This window comes from Crinia signifera, chromosome 12 (assembly GCF_055691185.1).
Source record: "Crinia signifera chromosome 12, ASM5569118v1, whole genome shotgun sequence".
NCBI lineage: Eukaryota > Metazoa > Chordata > Amphibia > Anura > Myobatrachidae > Crinia > Crinia signifera.
Genome location: NC_139228.1, coordinates 13,745,647 through 13,762,258, shown reverse-complemented (window position 1 = coordinate 13,762,258; position 16,612 = coordinate 13,745,647). Strand labels below are relative to the sequence as shown.

At 45.6% G+C, this 16,612-nt stretch overlaps 1 protein-coding gene across 9 annotated transcripts in view; it reads right to left on the bottom strand.

Annotated features, from left to right (window-relative positions):
- Positions 1–12,236, bottom strand: part of LOC146050395 (uncharacterized) — a 62,486-nt gene extending 50,250 nt beyond the window's left edge. For 3 of the 9 annotated variants that reach the window (XM_083167383.1, XM_083167385.1, XM_083167384.1), the window contains exons 1-3: positions 12,045–12,231; positions 5,039–5,179; positions 3,687–3,794 (exon numbers count right to left, since the gene is read on the bottom strand). In XM_083167383.1, coding sequence (XP_083023509.1) covers positions 3,687–3,794; positions 5,039–5,179; positions 12,045–12,108 — 313 coding nt within the window. In that variant the 5' untranslated portion in view covers positions 12,109–12,231. Of the gene's footprint in view, positions 1–1,458; positions 2,263–3,686; positions 3,795–5,038; positions 5,180–12,044 lie in introns of those variants that run through there. The other 6 variants (XR_014466301.1, XR_014466300.1, XM_083167388.1 and 3 more) reach the window with 6 other exon arrangements.
- Between the last annotated feature and the right edge of the window lie 4,376 nt (positions 12,237–16,612).

Here is a 16,612-nt window from a genome sequence, read left to right as displayed (position 1 = left end):
CGCTCCGAAACCACACATCCCAGCATGCTCCGCCACAGTGTTGCTATTAGAGAATGCAAAAACTATTGCAAAGCATACTGGGATGTGCGGCCTCAAAACACCTGGAGGGCCAACGTCGGACATGCCTGACTAAAGTGTTAATGCACAACTGGTTGTGCATTCGGTTAGCTTGAAATGCTAAACTGCAAGCAATTCTTGTTTGGGATGGGGGGGTTGGGACGAGGGAGGTTGGGATGGGGGCGGTTTGGACGGGGGGTTGGTATGGGGGGATTGGGACGGGGGCGGTTGGGATGGGGGTGGTACGGGTGGAGGAGGGTTTCTTTATTGTTTTATTGTTTTATTGTAGTGTCTATACAAAGGCAAAATGAAAGGCAAATAAAAATTGCACCTATAATCCAAAGGTGCTAAACCAAATAAAAAAATTATAATTTTAAACACCCTTGTCATCACTTTTTTTTTTAGTTAAAATGACCATTTCATATGGTATTTGCAGTGATTTCCCGGGATCAGTATGAATCAGTATGAATGGGGCTGTCCCGTGTCGATCCCGGGTCTGAATGCAGTGTGAAAGGGTACATTCCCGGGTAGTGTCCCGGGAAGCATCCTGGTACACATTCCCGGGTCTGACCCGGGACTGCAAGTGGAAAAGGGGTATTAGTGTGCCACAAGGTAAAAAGGTTGAAAATCACTGCCTTACATCATGAGTAAAGAGAAAAAAATGAATATCTCAAACAAGAGGAAAACTGGCTCTAGCAAACATATACTTAGCATATAACATTTAGCTAACAGCCATTATGATGTGATATAAAGAAAATAAAAATAAATTAATAATCACAAAACTAAATTAAGTAACTTAGGCCCTTATTCTAGTTGAATCGGATGCATATTTTTCGGACAGGAACCGAGTGTTCTTAGCCCCGCCTTCCGTACGGATCTCTCACACTGTCCGAATGCGGTAAGATGCCGACCGAATGGACCGCGAGTGGATTCTTCATGTGAACACCTCCTCCATCTGTGGGAACCTCCCCCATCATTCGACCGTGTGGTCAGGCAGCACCAAGTGCTCCAGACCACTCGGGCATTTCTCCGTGCAAAAGCAGGCATATGGGCGGGCAGCTGGCATCTGCCTATGTCATATGTCGCCCCCCCCCCACACGTGCGTCACGGCCGCATTACCATACGTACGCCCAGCGTTTTCATGTGAACGTCCATGAAACGTGGGGCATACGCATATGGTAATGAGCCCAAACAGCCCTTCACGCCCCTCTCCACCCCCTGTTCGGATTGTTCCAACCGATCGTTTTCTGTACAGAATTCACGCTGTATTCGGATGTGCGCGGCATTCACACATGCACAGATACGCCTCTGCACATGCGCAAACAACACGTCCGTCCGCATTCAGAGCCATCCGACTCAACCAGAATAAGGCCCTTAGAGACTTACTGTATAAATGCCTACCCAAAGTCCAGAGTCGTTGATACATCCATGGGCCGATCCATCCAAGCAGCAAAGAGTACAAAAGAAGGGAGTCAAAAGAGAATGGAGAGGTAGAGGGTGAAAATAGAAGAGGAAATTAAATAGCAATGAGGTATCAAAAGTTGATAAGTGTACCATAAGTGAGGTGGATTGGTGGTTTTGACCGCCAATTTGGTTTGGAAAGAAATAGTTTGTATATACTTCTTCCAGCATTGGAACACCCACCCCCGCCAAATCCCCTCGGTACCATGCGAGGAGATGTTTTCGCTAACACATCCCATCGCATGCATCCACCAACAATAAAAATCATTTGTTGGCCTGTCTTCAGGAGTAAAAGTCAGTCTAAACTGACTTATTTCCTTCTGGTACCGCCAAAGAGGCGGCGGGCACTGACATCATGTGGCGATTTGAGGGCATTTCATGTCTTGTGACGTCAGCCGCCCACCTGTGTTCCCAGGTGAACGCCCAGCGGTTTCATGGGGGCACCCATAAAATACTGGGTGTTCCCTTGCTCCAGACCTGTTTCCACCCCTCGTCTGCCCCTGGCCCTCCCTCACCAAAGCCGTTGGGTGCCGGGGTTGCACATGCGCAGAAGTGCGCAAACTCTGACCATCGGGGCTGGGGCCAATTGTTCTTCCTTTTGTATTTTGAAATAGCTCTAGTGCACTTCCTGTCTATGGCACAAAGTGTCTTTAACCATTGTAGCACTAGCGCACCGGTGACAGTGCCTCAAAAAATTGATGGGCTCCTAATCACTGGGGCCCTTAGGCTTTAGCCTCATCAATATATATATATATATATATATATATATATATATATATATATATATATATATATATATATACACACACACACACACACACACACACAGGTATTTGTAATCCGACACTCTTGCTGAATACAAGAATTGCCCGTGGTGCCTTCCTCAAATAATGTAGATTACAGTCCCATTGCGCCGATTTCCAGCTCCAATAAGACAGGCGGCACTCCAACGGATAGAGGTATGAAAGATTATTTTATTCCATAAATGCCTTTGCCCGGCAAAGGCATTTATGGAATAAAACTATCTTTCATACCTCTATCCGTTGGAGTGCCGCCTGTCTTATTGGAGCTGGAAATCGGCGCAATGGGACTGTAGTATATATATATATATATATATATATGTGGTATGGCGCCTAGAATTGATAAATAAAGTCCATATGTATGGTGATCACAAAAAGCAGTGAAGCAGACCAGAAGATTTCATCCAATTTCTTGTTTATTATCGTCAACTTTGTCATCGGCAAAACCGTGAGAAGTATCCCAACGCGTTTCGTCTAGAGCGACTTCATCAGGGGTAACATCATAAAATGGTCTGCTGTTCTTCCCTGTTGGAGATAGATCCTTTAGAAAAAGGTACACTACACAGGGAAGAAAAGTATTTTTTCCAGAATTTTATTGGTGCTCACACACACGTATACGATTAAGCGTATCACCAGCTTATATTCTACTCTATAGAGATAAAGCGATAATTGGTCTGGAAGAACAGCCCCTTCTCCCCGATTTTACTGGAGGAGTAAAAACACTTTTCTCCTATCATTGGAATGAAGAGAATTTTATGATGTTACCCCTGATGAAGTCGCTCTAGACGAAACGCGTTGGGATACTTCTCACGGTTTTGCCGATGACAAAGTTGACGAAAATAAACAAGAAATTGGATGAAATCTTCTGGTCTGCTTCACTGCTTTTTGTGATCACCATACATATGGACTTTATTTATCAATTCTAGGCGCCATACCACAATTGTCTTTTCTGTTGTTTTCATTGTCCCTGAACCCTCTAGGGATTTTTGTGGTTAGGCAGCCATTTACTACAGTATCTGAATTAGATTTGCATATATAGCACGGAGAGGATTATTGGTACTATTATAATATATATATATATATATATATATATATATATATATATATATATATATATATATATATATAGCCTTTATATGTCCGGCACTCCCCGCTTGCTGACTTTATAGTGCGCACGGGTGCCTTCCCCTGTGGCACTCTCACCACCAATACAACCTCCATATGATGGGCGTCACTCCGGGACTTGGTGAAGCAAAGTGAAGTTTATTCCTTCCTTACGGTCAACGCCGTTTCCGGTATTAACCCTTCGGCAGGACCAGAAGTTATAACAATGTGCAACAACAGTGTGTAACAAAAAAATGAACTTACTTATAGGGGACCCGCCGTGTAGCGCCCTCCTCCGTCTGGGACTCCCGATGACAACTTCCGGGTTCTCCCGGAAGTGACCCGTCCGTCCTGGCAGCGGAGGAGGCCACACTAGGGAAAAGTGAACAGTGCCAGTACTTTAATAAACATCATAAAGTGCTTTGTGCATATATACAAACTTACTTAGTAATATATAGTGCTAATGCGGTTGTGAGAGAATAACAAAACAACATGTACTAAAATAGTTACATAAAAAATGGACTTTTCCTAGTCTTATTCCCAACCGGCCACTAGATGGCGATGTGGCACGACATATTCCAGATTTTACACATATGACTATTGCTTATTATAATTTTTCTGTAACTGTCTAATTCTGTGTTAGCAAGGTGTTTTACTCGGATCTAGATAACTAGTGCATGCTTGATGATTGCACTGTAATACTATATAAAAAAAATGCAGAGAGAGCTCTCCTGCTCCTCACCGGATCCTAACTGCTTACGTCAATATCTGCAAAGCAATCTGTCATGTTCTACAAGAAACTGCCCAGATTCATTCTTTCATTGAGGCCTCCTGGTTTTAGGGTCCCCAAGGTGTGGATCCACCTTCTCTCAATTTGCAGGAGGTTTTTTTACCTCTGTCTCCCCCTCTTAAGGACTCTGGAGCCTGATCAATTAGTTGAAATCGTAAATTGGCCACCCCATGTCTGGCATCCAAAAAGTGTCTGGCCACAGTCTGCTCACTGTGGCCCTTCTCTAATGCAGAGCGGATGGCAGTCCAGTGATTTGCCATGCGCTCCTTGATGGTGCCGATTGTCTTGCAGACATAATTTAACCCACACGGGCATGTCAACAAATAGATGACATATTTGGACATACAGGTCAAGATTGGTTTAATGTTAAAAATCTTGCCCGTGTAGGGATGTCGGAAGGATGTCCCAGAGATCATATAGCTGCACGTGACACAGCCGGTACACCTGTAGCTGCCCCCTTTGTGGGAAAGGAAGTGTTTGGCCTGTACTTGCAATTTTGAAATGTCAGTTTTTACTACTCTGTCCCCTATACTCCTGCCTCTAATAAAGCCTGTTTGTAATCTGGTGTTCTTCAGGCTAGGTATATATATATATATATATATATATATATATATATATATATATATATATATATATATATATATATATATATATATATATATATATAGACAGTGCAGGTGGCACTCGGAGACTGCACAAGTACACACGTGGAGTTTGTAGAAAACAAGTGCTTTTAATGCCCACTCAACATTTCGGGGATCATGCCCCCTTCGTCAGGATAAATACACAGTGCTAACAACCAAATCTAAATAGACAATCAACTTACCACCCTCCGTGCTGCCCCTCCCGTAGATCCCGGCTTCCGGCCTGGCAAGGCGGTCCCGTGTCCGTCTCGTAGCTGGAGCTTCCGGCGGATGCGCGTCGCCCCCTGCTTGCAGGTTCCCATGGTTACAGCAGGGTTTACAATCTAAAAAACAACAACAAAACCCCAAGATTATCATAAACAGTTTTTATCGTGCTTCATGTGGCTAAAATTCATCTCTTATGCATTGCCAGGGATGGCGGCGCTGTGCCGCTTTCGTGATAAGAATTACTTGTGCCCACTGTAGTGCTCATAAAAACTTTTCTTAATTCTGAGAGACTGGCTTTATCTATTATGCCCAGCCTCTCCGGAGCTGTAGGTGTACAGCCTCGGTACTTGCTGGCAGCTGTCGACACGCAATGTCGTCCCCTCTTCATTGGCGGTGGTCATGGTATATGCTTTACAGTGTGATGGGTGCCTAAAGAATGCCATGCAAAACTGCTGTAGCTTCCAAGCTACTATTAATGTTGCTAATGGTGCTGGCAGGCAGGCACGGTGCCTGCTCCCATATGTCGCCCTGTTGCTTTATACTGTCCCCCTGATGATATATGCGGTCCCCATGTTTTTTTTTACATTGAGGCATATGGGGCGAGGGTTGCCTGGACTTGTCAGATACCTAGCTCTAGATGAAATTGATGAGGCCAAGATGCTCATTAAGGCCTTTGGGGCGCATTGTGCCCAATCTATATATCCAGCGTGTCTCGAGCTGGAGGAGTTTCCTACCTTGATCCCCCCCCCACGTAGACTGGGGGGCACATGGTCAATGACCTTGTATTTTAACATGGCCATACTATGCTTAGCTTCGGCAAAGTGCCGTGCTACCGGCTGTTCCCCTGCGCCAGAGTTGAGAGCGGCCCTGATGGCCTGCCTGTGTTGTGCCATGCGTGTCTTGAACTGGCACTCCGTTTTGCCTATGTAGTATTGCCCGCATGGGCACATGATGGCATATACCACATAGCGTGAAGTGCAGGTGAGAGGCCAGTTGATCTTGTATCATTTGCCAGTGAATGGATGGCGGAGGGTATCGCCTGTTTCCATATAATTGCACGTAGTGCAATTTATGCATTTGAAACAGCCGTTGCCCCTACTGTTTGCCCTACTACATGTTTTTTCAGGGGAAAAAGTAGTCTTATACGCCAGCAAATACAGTATATATTATAAATAAATATATTATAAATATAAATAAATATGATATAATTTATAATTTTTATTTATTTATTTACAGCTTCTTATATGAGGTGGGAGGGTAGGAGTTCTTATATGAGGTAGGAGGGCCATGCTCCCAAGCTTACAATCTATAGGGATAATACAGGGCTGGGCAATTGCGGCCCTCCAGATGTTGAGGAACTACACATCCCAGGATGCTTTGCATTAGTTTTGCTATGTGGCCATGCTGAAACTGATGCAAGGCATGCTGGGATGTGCAATATATACATATCTATCTATCCCAGGTACCCACCTTCCAAATAAGAAAAATATATCAATGCTACTGGCTGACACTCAAAGTTCAATAAACACTGGACAAGTGTATTAATGTCAACGTGAAAGGCTGTTATGCCCTTTATTAAGACAAGAAGATAAAGGGCATAACAGCCCGAAACTTTGACATTAATACACTTGTCCAGTGTTCATTGAACTTTGAGTGTCAGCAGCATTGATAAATAAAATTATCGCTTCCTTTTGCAACCGTACTTCAGAATCAGGGAGATTGCTCGACTCTGCAGGGAGTTAGGGAGTCTATTGCAGGAAGTCTCCCCAATATTTAGGGAGTGTTAGAAGGTACACATGAAAAGGTGTTTGCACCCCTCACATGATTTGCACCAGTTACTTCCAAACCCAAAACCAGACCCTCATTGATTTCCAAAAATCACTTTTGATGACTTATGGGAGTTTTGTTAGTAATACAGATTATGTTACTTTGAGTTGTAGCCAAGAGAATCGCCTATGTCTCGAATCGATCGGATTTATCTCTTGGCCTATAAGACTCCAAAACTAATTCCTAGTATCAGGGCCGCCAAGAGAACAACTTCCTGGGGCCCCACGGACAAAGCTCCCTGCACACTCTGCGGACCCACAGTTACGCCACTGCACCCATTACATATTATACCACATGCCATAATGCTCATTACACGTTATGCCACACTACATAGTGGGCAGCACACATTATGCCATACACCGTAATACCTATTACATATTTTACCACATGCCATAATGCCCATGACACGTTATTCCACACACCGTAAATGCTCATTGCAAATTAGTGGATTAACATGCTCATTGACATGGGATTATCCTGCTCTGCCAGGAGTTACATGCTCTGCCAGGGGTTAACATGCTCATACCATGGATTTACAGTACATGCTCTGCCAGGGGTTACATGCTGACTTCCAGAGTCGGATCTCAGCCCCAGCAGCATGCAGGGAGGCAGCAGACACAGAGAAACCAGCCATCCACCTTGGAACACAGTGACCTGGACATGGGTGGGTGGTCTGGGACTGCTGGGCTGGAGATATGGCACTGGCACCTGCTGCTGGTGGCGGTTGGGGTGGAAATGTGGGGAGCGGAGCGGGCTGGATTCTGCGGAGTGGGTGGTACTCCCGCGGGGGGTGGCCTCTTTCTGACCCAGTTCCTCCCGGCACCCAGGAACTACCTACCCTAAGTATCCTCCTGTCACCGAGCCACGGTAAACTCCCAAGTTATGCCCTGGAGTCTGAGAGTGGAACGACACTCAGAAGGACCTCTGTGATGCTGCTGCCCCCACCCCAGCCCACATCCGCACTCCCAATGCCGCTGCTGAACAGCTGACTCCGGCGCACTCAGACCCGGCGCTCTCGCCACCAAATTAAAAGAAAAAAAAACTGTGTGTCCAGACCACAAGCTCAGAGGCAAGGGAAGCGCTGCTAATATACTGTACTACATACTGTATATCAGAGGCTGCTGTTTACATTACAGACATGCGGAACATAGGTGTAACCTTCGCTACACTGCAGCAATGAAAACCACAAAAAAAAACCTTCACAAGTAAACATTCAACTCCTGGAACGAGATAGCCCGGATAAAGTCTATGAGACATAATTATATCATACAGGGGCGGATTGGGGACCAAAAGTGGCCCTGGAAAATCTCAGGAAGCGGCCTCATGTGGGCGGCACCAAAACAAAATGTGTGGGGCCACCATAGCAGTAGGCGGGGTTACTACATCAGTATAGCTGCCAAACTTGAAGCTGAAAGATGCATGCTTTTCCACCTAGGCTTCATGGGGAAGGGGCGTGGCAACATAACAGTACCAATAACACCGTAATGCCCATTACACATTATGACACACATGGTAATGCCACACAGTACTGCCTATTTCACATTATGACACACATTGTGATGCGCTTACACATTATGCCACACACCGAAATTCCCCTTACACAATATGTTGCACACTTTAATGCCCATATGACATTATGCTATGCGTAATGCCCCAAGTACTCCTGCTTATACACACAATGGCCAGAGAAGTGCCTTTTGCAGTATGCCTTCAGTACTGCTCACTGTGTAATACAGTCCTGTCCAGTCCTGAGCCCAGCAGAGGCACTGAATTGATTTTCAAATAGGGCACCAGCTTTTGAGCCAATCAGAGCTCTCGGTCCGACAGCCAATCAATAACTGCAGCTGCTGGAGCACATGATGTACCCACAGTGCAAATAAGCAAGGCACTACTGGCACACACCTAGTTATTGCCCTGTACAGCAACTAGTGCCCCTTATTCACATTACATTTACTTATATATAGGGGTGTACACCGGACACTTTTCATGTTTTGGGTTCTGATTACCTTCAGGTTTTTTAAAAAAAAAAAAAGCATAAAAACTGCTAAAATCGCAGAATTCATTTCCACTCATTTACAGTCTATTCTGAACACCTCACAATATTGTTTTTAGGCCAAAAGGTTGCACCGAAGTAGCTGGATGACTATGATAAGCGACACAAGTGGGCGGCACAAACACTGGACTGATACCGCACACTTAGCATCACCCCTGGACTGATACGGCACACAGCATCACCCCTGCACTAATACGGCACACAGCATCACCCCTGGACTGATACAGCACACTTAGCATCACCCCTGGACTGATACGGCACACAGCAGCACCCCTGGACTAATACGGCACACTTGGCAGCACCCCATGAATTATATGTCAGACTTGGCTCACCCCTGGAATTATACGACACACATGCAGGCACCCCTGGACTGATACGACACACTTAGCAGCACCCCATGAATTATACAACCGACTTGGCAGCAACCCATGAATTATATGACACACTTTGCTCACCCCAGGAATTATGCGTCACACATGCGAGCACCCCTGATCTGATAGAGCACACTTGGAATTATACGGCACAGATGGCAGCACCCCTGGACTGATAAGGCACACATAGCGGCAGACATGGAATTATACGGCACACATGCGGGCACCCCTGTACTGATACGGGACACATGGGGGCACCCATGGAATTATACGTCACACATGTGGGCACCCCTGGACTGATACAGGACACTGGGCAGCACAGCTGGACTGATATGGGACACTTAACACCCCTTGCAGGTAAAAAAAAAAAATTTTTTTTATTTAAATAAAAAAAATGGGGACACTGGGCAGCACCCCTGGACTGATACTACTGGGTAGCACAGCTGGACTGATATGGTACACTGGACTTGCAGATTTTGGGGGTTTCCCAAACAATGTTGAGCTTTGTGGTGGAGCAGCCCAATGAGTAAACTATACAGTGCGGGGTATTTATTGCTGAAAGCAATAGGATTATTAGGCGCTTGTCGGGGGGGGGGGGGGGGGGTGGAGGATAAGGGTTGGAGGGGTAAGGATAATACAGAGAAAGAATTATAAAGGTGCAAATAAAAATAAATAAAAATAAGTAAAGATAAAAATAAGAATAAAAATAAAACTACGAACGACGCTTGGATCCCCGGCAATCCGAGCCCGCACATACGTAACGTACATTATACATGCACCACACCAGTTGCTGACAGTAGGAGTGCTGCTTATACCTAATGCCCACACCAGTTGCTGACAGTAGTAGTGCTGCCTATACGTAATGCTGACAGTAGTAGCGCTGCCTATATGTTATGCCCACACCAGTTGCTGACAGTAGTAGCGCTGCCTATATGTTATGCCCACACCAGTTGCCGATAGAAGTAGTGATGCGTAACACCCACACCAGATGCAGACAGTAGTAGCGCTTCTTATACCTTATTCCCACACCTGCTGCTGACAGTAGTAGTGCTGCCTATATTTAGTGCCCACACCAGTTGCTGACAGTAGTAGTGCTGCCTATACAGATGGAGAGGGTCTCTTCTTTGCAGGGGATGGCGATGCCAGCCGCCATCTGTATATGCGAAAGGGGACACGCGCGAACGAGATGCATGCGCGTCCCCTTCCAACGGCTTCCCCCGGGTCTCCGCCGGCTTGTCGGCGGTCACCCGGGGTCCCCACCGCCTCCCCGCTCCCCCCTAACCCTGTCCGTCTCGGTGAAGCGGAGACGGACAGGGTTCCCGTCGCCCAGCCGCCCGCATACTGAGACGCGTATCTCAGTCAGATGGACGCCGGGCTGCTGGCGGATCGCCAGCGGTGACGTTCTGGCGATTCGCCAGCAAGAGCCCGGCTCCATCTGTATGTAGTGCCCACACCAGTTGCAGACAGTAGTAGTGCTGCCTATATGTTATGCTCACAACAGTTGATGACAGTAGTAGCGCTGCCTATACGCAAGGCCCACACCAGTTGCCCACAGTACTACGCTACTTTTACAGATGGAGCCAGCCTCAATGTTGCTGCTGGCGCGCCAGATGCTCCAAAAAAGCAGGTGGCCCACCAGCATACATGGACACGCCAACGTTTCGGACACTCGCATGTCCATTGCCGGGAATGGGGCGGGCATTGGAGACGCACACATGTTAGAATCCTCAGCGCACCGTGGCGATTGGCACGCTGGGGACAGGTACAATGAGAATGGCTTCTTCTGGACATAATGCCCACACCAATATGACAGTACACTCTCTCTCACAAACTTTTTTTTTACCTTGCAATCTGTGTGGCAGCCAGGCAGCTCACCCTCTCCTTTCATCAGCCCTGCTGGTGTTCTCCCGTGTAGCTCCGCCCCCTCGACCGTGTAGCCCCGCCCACTCGCGTCCCGTGTAGCTCCGCCCCCTGTCCAGTCTTTGCTGACTTTTGCTGTGTACACACTGATACAATCTGCATAAGATCCAGATAAGATTTTGACTATATAGTCCAAATCTTATCTGGATCTCATGCAGATTGTATGGGTTTTATCCCAAGCGATCCAGATGCGTTCAAGATGCGCGCTCCCATATCTTAACCAGAAAGTCTTGGCTGCCCTGTCTATATAGTGCAGATCTGCACTATATAGTCTAAATTGAATGCAGATAGTGTAAATTGTATGCAGATAGTCTAAATTGTAATCGCATCTGGATCTTATGCAGATTGTACTAGTGTGTACACAGCATTAGACACTGATGTAGATGAGGGGTGTTGGAACTTGGGAGCTGGGAATTAGCTCTCAGCTCAGCCTCTGCTGTCTGCTCTGCTTGATGCTGCTGCCTGTACTGTGACAGACATCGGCAGCCACCGAGTGCAGCAGCAGCAGGGGGGAAAGGAAAGGGGGTCCTGTGTGTCACGGGGGGGGGGTGTGATGATACTTGCCCAATCCCCCTGTGGCATCCCCGCTGTCTTCCCAGCAGCAGCTCCACTACCTGATGAGCTGCTGCTCGTTCTGGCTGGCCTCCTCCTGCTCACACTGTGCATATGCGTGAAGCAGCCAGGAAGAGGAGCATGACGTCACCTGCAGTACAGCTTTCGGCCTCAGGGGCAGCCGGCCTCCCGGGAAACCTCCCGGTGACTTTAATGGCCAATCCGCCCCTGATATCATAACTGCAGTATGTTACTCACCAATATTAAGGAGGAAGATCAATGCACCCAGTGTGAAATACGCAGGAATCTGTCTAACGCCCATAATGGAAACATTGGCAGTGCTCGATAAATGGAGGCACAGCAGTCTCTAACTCGCCCCACTGTCACGTGTTCACCGGAACTCTGTTATCATGACGTCTCTTCCTGCACAGTGCAGACAGATTACTGCGTGCTCTAAAGTAAAGTACTTCCTAGTTCCTAGCTACGTGCAGGAAGCCGTGGGAGTGGAATGCTAATATAATATTCTGTATAGTGCCAGCCAATCAGCTCATCATGCCCCAGACCCGCCCCAGCCCTGCCCCCATGCAATTATGACAACACAGGAACTCAGTGAATGCAAGTCCAGCAACATTGATCTCTTCATGTTCTCTGCACAGGTATGGCTCATTGGATAGACAGGAGGATGGTCGACAAGCATTAACTAGACACCATTCGGTCGACATGACAAAATGTCGACATGGGTTAGCTCAACAGGGTCATTAGGTCAACATGGGGAAGGTCCACAGTCAAAAGGTCGACATGGGGTTTTTCTCATTTTTTTTGTCCCAAATATTCTACACAGTTGACATGGACACTGAAACGTAACACCACGTGTGCTCGCCATGCTTCAGGCACACTACTTCATTCTCCCACCACACCCTAGTGGACGGTAGGGCAAGAAATACCGCCTGTCGGCACATGTCGGCTGATTTTTTTTTTAAACCTTGTGTCGACTGTTTGACCTTCCCCATGTCAACCTAATGCTTGTGTCGACCTAATGACCCTGTCGACCTAACACCTTCTTGCTTGTCGACCATCGTGCTGTAAACCTAGCGACCGTATCCCCACTGCACAAAAGTAAAAAGGCTGACATGGTGACTGTCAATACCAGAAAAGGAAAAATAGGAGTTTTTTATGTTTATTGGTGTCTGAGTAAACATCTGTGGACATGGACCCCCAATTATTGTAGTGAATACCCTCGCTAGACTCATCAGTGGTGTAAGTTCGTCCCAATTGCCCGGAGGCAAGATAAATATTGGTGTCCCCCCACCCCCACACCACCTTATATAAATATATATGCATGTGTGTGTGTGTGTATATGTATGTATGTATGTATGTGTGTATGCATGCGTGCATGTATGCATGTGTCTATGTATGCATGCATATTATGTTTAAAATAAAGAGAGTGTGATGTCTATGGTCCCGCTAAGAAGGGGAGTCAGCTACATTAGCGATATCAACAGCTTTCTGGCTATATTGCCTCTATTATTGCCACCAAATAGTTGTTAACAGGTTTAGATAGGTTTATACTGCTGCGTTTGTCTAAACCTGTTAACAACTATTTGGTGGCAATAATAGAGGCAATATAGCCAGAATTACTAAGATCACCCAGTCTCTGATTTAGATGACTGAATTTAGTTGTTTGCATTAAACTATACTAAAGGGGACATACATACAGTATATCTATTCTTGGAAAAGATTTGAGGTTATGTTCTCCTTCTAAACAGCAGAGGGCACCCTTGCCTGTACAGTATTTTAACCAGTACACTGCTGTGCTTGCTTAGATCTGATTATAAAAACAGCTTTTTAGTGGCAATAATAGAGGCAACATAGCCAGAGTTACTAAAACCACCCAGTCCCTGACTTAGGTGACTGAATTTAGCTGTTTATATTAGACTATACCACAGGGACATACATATATATCTATTCCTGGCTCTTGTACATAAAAGTGCCTAAGATCCCTCAGCTGACCAGCAGAGGGCAATTAAAATCATAAAATACAAGAGCACCAGTAAAAACAGTAGACATATTGAGTAAAAAAAAAGTTTATTACCGAAGAAATCTATTAATCACTGAATATGCTGGAAATAAATAAAATTGACATTTTTAGTTACATATCTTTTTAAGATCACTTTTCTCTTCTAATTTTTCACTAAAACACCATCTGTGTGTATATAGGTTTGTATGTGTGGTTTTAACCCCTAAAAATTCACTGCGGCCTCCTATCATATCCAAGAAAAAAAGAGGTAGGAACAGCGCTGTACTGAATATATATAAATTTAATAAAAAATTGCAATTTTACATATTATAACAGTCAATAATAGACAGACAAGACTTACATACATAAAACACAGAACTCCCCCTTATATAACTGGTGCTGGTTAGGCTTTGTTAGATGCAATTGCGGAAGCTTTTACTCATATATAGAGCCAGTTAGTAGCTTTTACTCATATATAGAGCCAGTTAGTAGCTTTTACTCATATATAGAGCCAGTTAGTAGCTTTTACTCATATATAGAGCCAGTTAGTAGGTTAGTACTGAGTTCAGTCCCCACAGAAATGTGCACATTTTAAAGTGGTATACTTATTTTGTAATAAGTATGTGAAGTATGGCTTGCAGATAATGGCGATTTTCTCCGACCTTTAGCAATAGGTCATATCCGAGATTGGTAATCAGCCCGATGTTATTGGCAGCCTCAGTGTCCCCTCTCAACGCGTTTCTCCGCCTCACAGACCTCTCAGCGGCTTCCTCAGGAGAAGTATTTCCTATAATGGGATTTTTAAGAACATGACACATTAAAAGTTAAATTTTATTTATATTTTTTTTCCTTTGAAGTGCGCTCCCAAAATAACTCTCTTGCTTGATGCAAGAACTGTGTCGCCACTGATAGATGTTTCTGTAATTTTTCCTCTGACTCTGCTTTGAATAGCAGATCGTCTAAGTAGGGGATAATCACTATCCCCCTCAGCCTGAGTGACGCTGCCATGACATCCATCACCTTTGTGAATACCCTCGGTGCTGTAGCCAGACCAAAGGGTAGGGCCTGGAACTGTAAATGGATCTCCCCTAACGCAAAGCGAAGTAAGGACTAATGTTCTTTGCATATGGGTATATGCAGATATGCATCCTGAATGTCCACGGATGCCAAAAATTCCCCTGGCTCTATGCTGCCAAGCACTGAGTGCAGGGACTCTATGTGGAAGTGATCCACCCAAAGGTGTTGGTTTAAAGACCTTAAATTTAGTATAGGTCTGACTGACCCGTCTGGTTTGGGCACCAAGAAGAGGATTGAATAAAACCTTTCTTGTGTTCCTCCTGAGGAACCGGGACCACAACCCCCTTCTCCCTGAGAGCCAACGCCGCCCCCAAAAGGACCGTGAACAAACTGGCTTCCCTTGGCAAAGGGGTTGGAAGAAATTTCTGTGGAGGATCCCCCTGAGATTTATCCGATAACCTCTTGAGACAATTGAAAGGACCCAAAGGTCTGAGGTTGGAATATTCCACCTGTCCCGAAACTGCAGGAGGCAACCCCCCATTCTGAGACCAGAACGGGGAGCCTCCACCCCGTCACGCAGAGGATTTATCCTCTCCTTTTGATACTTGCTTCTTACCAACGGCCGGATGCTCCCCCTCGAAAGGAAGAGTGAAAAGTAGGCTTAAACACTCCAAACTTTGAGCCTGAAGCTCTTGCAGTGGTAGGAAGAAATGTACTCTTTCCCCCTGTGGCTTGCTTTATGATAGACTCCAGTTCAGAACCAAAAAGCAGCTCCCCTTTAAATGCCAAAGTCTCAAGGGCTTTCTTTGATTCGCTGTCTGCATCCCAGGCAGAGCCAGATTAAGGTCTAAATGGGCCTGGATCTGAAAATGATCAAGGGCCTATTATGCGCAATAATAGGGGTTGCGGCCAGCACCTAATAATGTGGGTGGCATGACCAGTGTTCTGGTTGGGTGGTCTGCTCATGGGTGTGTCTCTATTTGTGTAAATACTTTCAACTAATTATATATGCCTGGAAAAGGCAGGGGGCTGGCATAAAAAAATGCAGGGAGATATATTGGCGGGTGCACTCTAAAGGTGCACCCGCAGGACGCTGATATCCTAAGATACTTGTGGGGTGAGGCGGCACTCCAGTCGTAAAAAAAATACTGAAAATCGAAACTTGGTAGACAATATGTCAGCACCTTTTATGTGGTCACCTAAGTTTACCACACCATATACCCCTTATACAAATCATGCAACACAATAGTAACCCCCTTATACTGTACTTGCCTCTTACACATTATGCCACATGGAATGAGACAAAATTCACACCGATTGAGCAAAAACTCACACTATGGCACACAGATTGAGTCAAAATTCACCTTATGCCACACAGATTAAGGCAAAATTCACATTTTGCCACATGGATTGAGCCAAAATACACACTATACCAAGCATGTCCAAACAGTGGCCCTCCAGCTGTTGTGAAACTACACGTCCCAGCAAGCCTTGACATAGTTTAGCATTCCCTAATTGCAAAACTGGCAATGCATGATGGGACTTGTAGTTTCACAGCTGGAGGGCCATAGTTTGGACATGCCTGCACTATACCAAACAGATTGAGCAATAATGCACAATATGCTTCATAAATAGGGGCATTGCGCGCCAAAGGCGCACATTAAAAATTTACATTATAATGCCCATTACATGTTAAGCCTCACACCATAATCTCCATTATGTATTAAGCCAAACACCATAATACCTATTAAAAATTATGCTACATAAGTGTTGCTTACCTACATGTTCATTG